General features: G+C 44.0%; 1 protein-coding gene across 1 annotated transcript; it reads right to left on the reverse strand.

The window, feature by feature from the left end:
• Positions 1–240: 240 nt before the first annotated feature.
• LOC311614802 (E3 ubiquitin-protein ligase RNF168-like) lies at positions 241–1,584 on the reverse strand (the record flags this gene model as incomplete). Its single annotated transcript, XM_084869941.1, has 1 exon — positions 241–1,584. The coding sequence occupies one exon, from the start codon at positions 1,582–1,584 to the stop codon at positions 241–243; it is 1,344 nt and encodes a 447-aa protein (XP_084726067.1).
• Between the last annotated feature and the right edge of the window lie 522 nt (positions 1,585–2,106).

The following is a 2,106-nucleotide window of genomic DNA, read 5'->3' on the forward strand; positions in this document are numbered from 1 at the left end:
ACTTAGGCTGCAAGGAGTGAGCTCTTTGCAGTAATCTCTAGTAGACCTTGGCATCTTTCATGTGTGAACAGTAACTGGATGTTACAACTGGATCTTCAAAGAAGGTTGCCAGTTTTACTTTTCTGAGCCTCTCTATGGTTTTGAAGGCTTTATATCAGTTTGTCTTTTGGAGTTGCTATCTTGGGAATTCTTCTCTCCACTTAGCAGTTTGTCTGGAGATGAGGACATAGCAGATAACAGCTATTCATCTGGGGATCCTTTTGGCAGGGTTGGCTCTATTTGTTTTTCATTCTCCTCTCTGCAAAGATTTAATGCTGATAACCTATCTTGATCTTCTTGGTCTTCTCTCTCAAAAAGTACATGTCCCAAATCTAAGGGCATTGGAATGAAGGCGACTTCTGTTTCCTCTTGGTCTGAGGAAGCTTCAGGGAACATTCTCCCTCTTTTTGCAGAAGAGCCTGGATCCCCTGCTGTTTCAAACAAAGACTCCTGTTTTCTTTTGAAAACATCTTTTTTACTGCCCTGTGGGTAAGATTCTGCATTTTCTGTCTCAGTTATCTGTGCCATATCTGACATAATGCACACACTCTCTCTGTTGCCAGGAGGCTCAACTGCAGCTTCTTCTCTAGAGTAGGAAGTGCTGGCTTTAGGTTCCTCCTCTTCATCATTCCTGCTTGATTTCATTTTGGCTTTTCCTTCAAGGCACAATTCTGTGCCACTGGCACATAACTGACGCATAGGCGACTCTATTGAAGACATTGTACCTTGTTCTTGAATTTCATGACACCTTTGAGAAGAAAGTGTTAGAATATCTTCCTTAATTTCTGTGCCTTGGCACATAGGGCTCTTTATATCACTACTGTCACTCTCCTTAGACATGGAGTTTTTCTTGCCTTCTTGCACAACTTCTGATAGTGATACTGGCCCATGCTGAGATAGAGGTGACAGATGCTCCTGAATATCGCCAGTGTTTGTTTGTTGGTTCATTCTTTCCGTTTGTGACCTGGTTGTGATTCGATTAGCCCAGCCAGTTTCCTCATCAAAATTAATATCAAAGCTTATCTTTCTTGCTAGCTCTCTATCCCCTTTCAGTTGTCTTTCTATCTCTCTTTTCCTTTTTTCTGCCTCCTCTGCCAATAATTGCTGTATGTATTCTTCACTGGCTTTGTTTTCTTCTTCTGCCTTGGCTCGTTGCAATGCCTCCATCTTGCGTTTCTCCTCTTCATATTCTCTTCTCAATTCTCCAGGTTCACTTATCAGAGGAACTGGCTGAGCGTCATTATAGCTTCCTTCTGATTCTTCGAAAGAGACTCTCAAAGTACATTCTTCTGGATAGTGTTTTTTAATTTTCTCCCACAATTCCATATTGACAAGGGTATTTCTTTGGGTATTGAGCCATGTCCATCCAGCGATATGAAAGCCGCAGAACGGACAGCATAACGTTGACAGTTTTACGAGGACTTGAAAGCATGGCTTACAGAGCGTGTGATTGCAAGGTAGTGTGACTGGCTCAATCAGGATTTCTAAGCAGAACTTGCACTGGTATTCAGACAAAGGAGGGATGGCCTCTTCAGGCTCCGCCATTTTAATGTGCTAATTAGATATAGTCAATAGCAGCACCCAGAAGAGAAAGAATAGTATTTCCTGCGCAATTATGGAGCAAGACAATGGACAGTTTTGTGTTTAAATGTGTCCAACAGCGTAGCAGAATTCAGAGACTCGTCTTAAAGCAAGAGGGATTCTGCAGGCCAGGTAAACAAAAGTACCGTGTGTATCAGTCCGAGTTTAGGACAAACTTCCGGTTGATCCACGATAGTGACGTAACGTTTTTGGCAGGACAGAGGAACGTAATGGTTTCCACAGGACGGAGAGATGTAATGGTTTCAGCAGGAGTGTCAGACATAAAGGTTTCGTTCGGCAGGAGGAGCAGAGGTAAAGGTTTTGGCAGGAGGGTCAGACATAAAGGTTTCGGCAGGAGGAGCAGAGGTAAAGGTTTCGGCAGGAGGGACAGAGGTAAAGTTCCGGCAGGACTCACAGGTGGCTCTCTGGCGTGGGGCCAGCGAGGTTCACACCAAATTCCCCTCTCCCCCTCACCAGGTGAGGATG

Source organism: Pipistrellus hanaki, assembly GCF_964339955.1.
Source record: "Pipistrellus hanaki genome assembly, chromosome: X".
Classification (NCBI taxonomy): domain Eukaryota; kingdom Metazoa; phylum Chordata; class Mammalia; order Chiroptera; family Vespertilionidae; genus Pipistrellus; species Pipistrellus hanaki.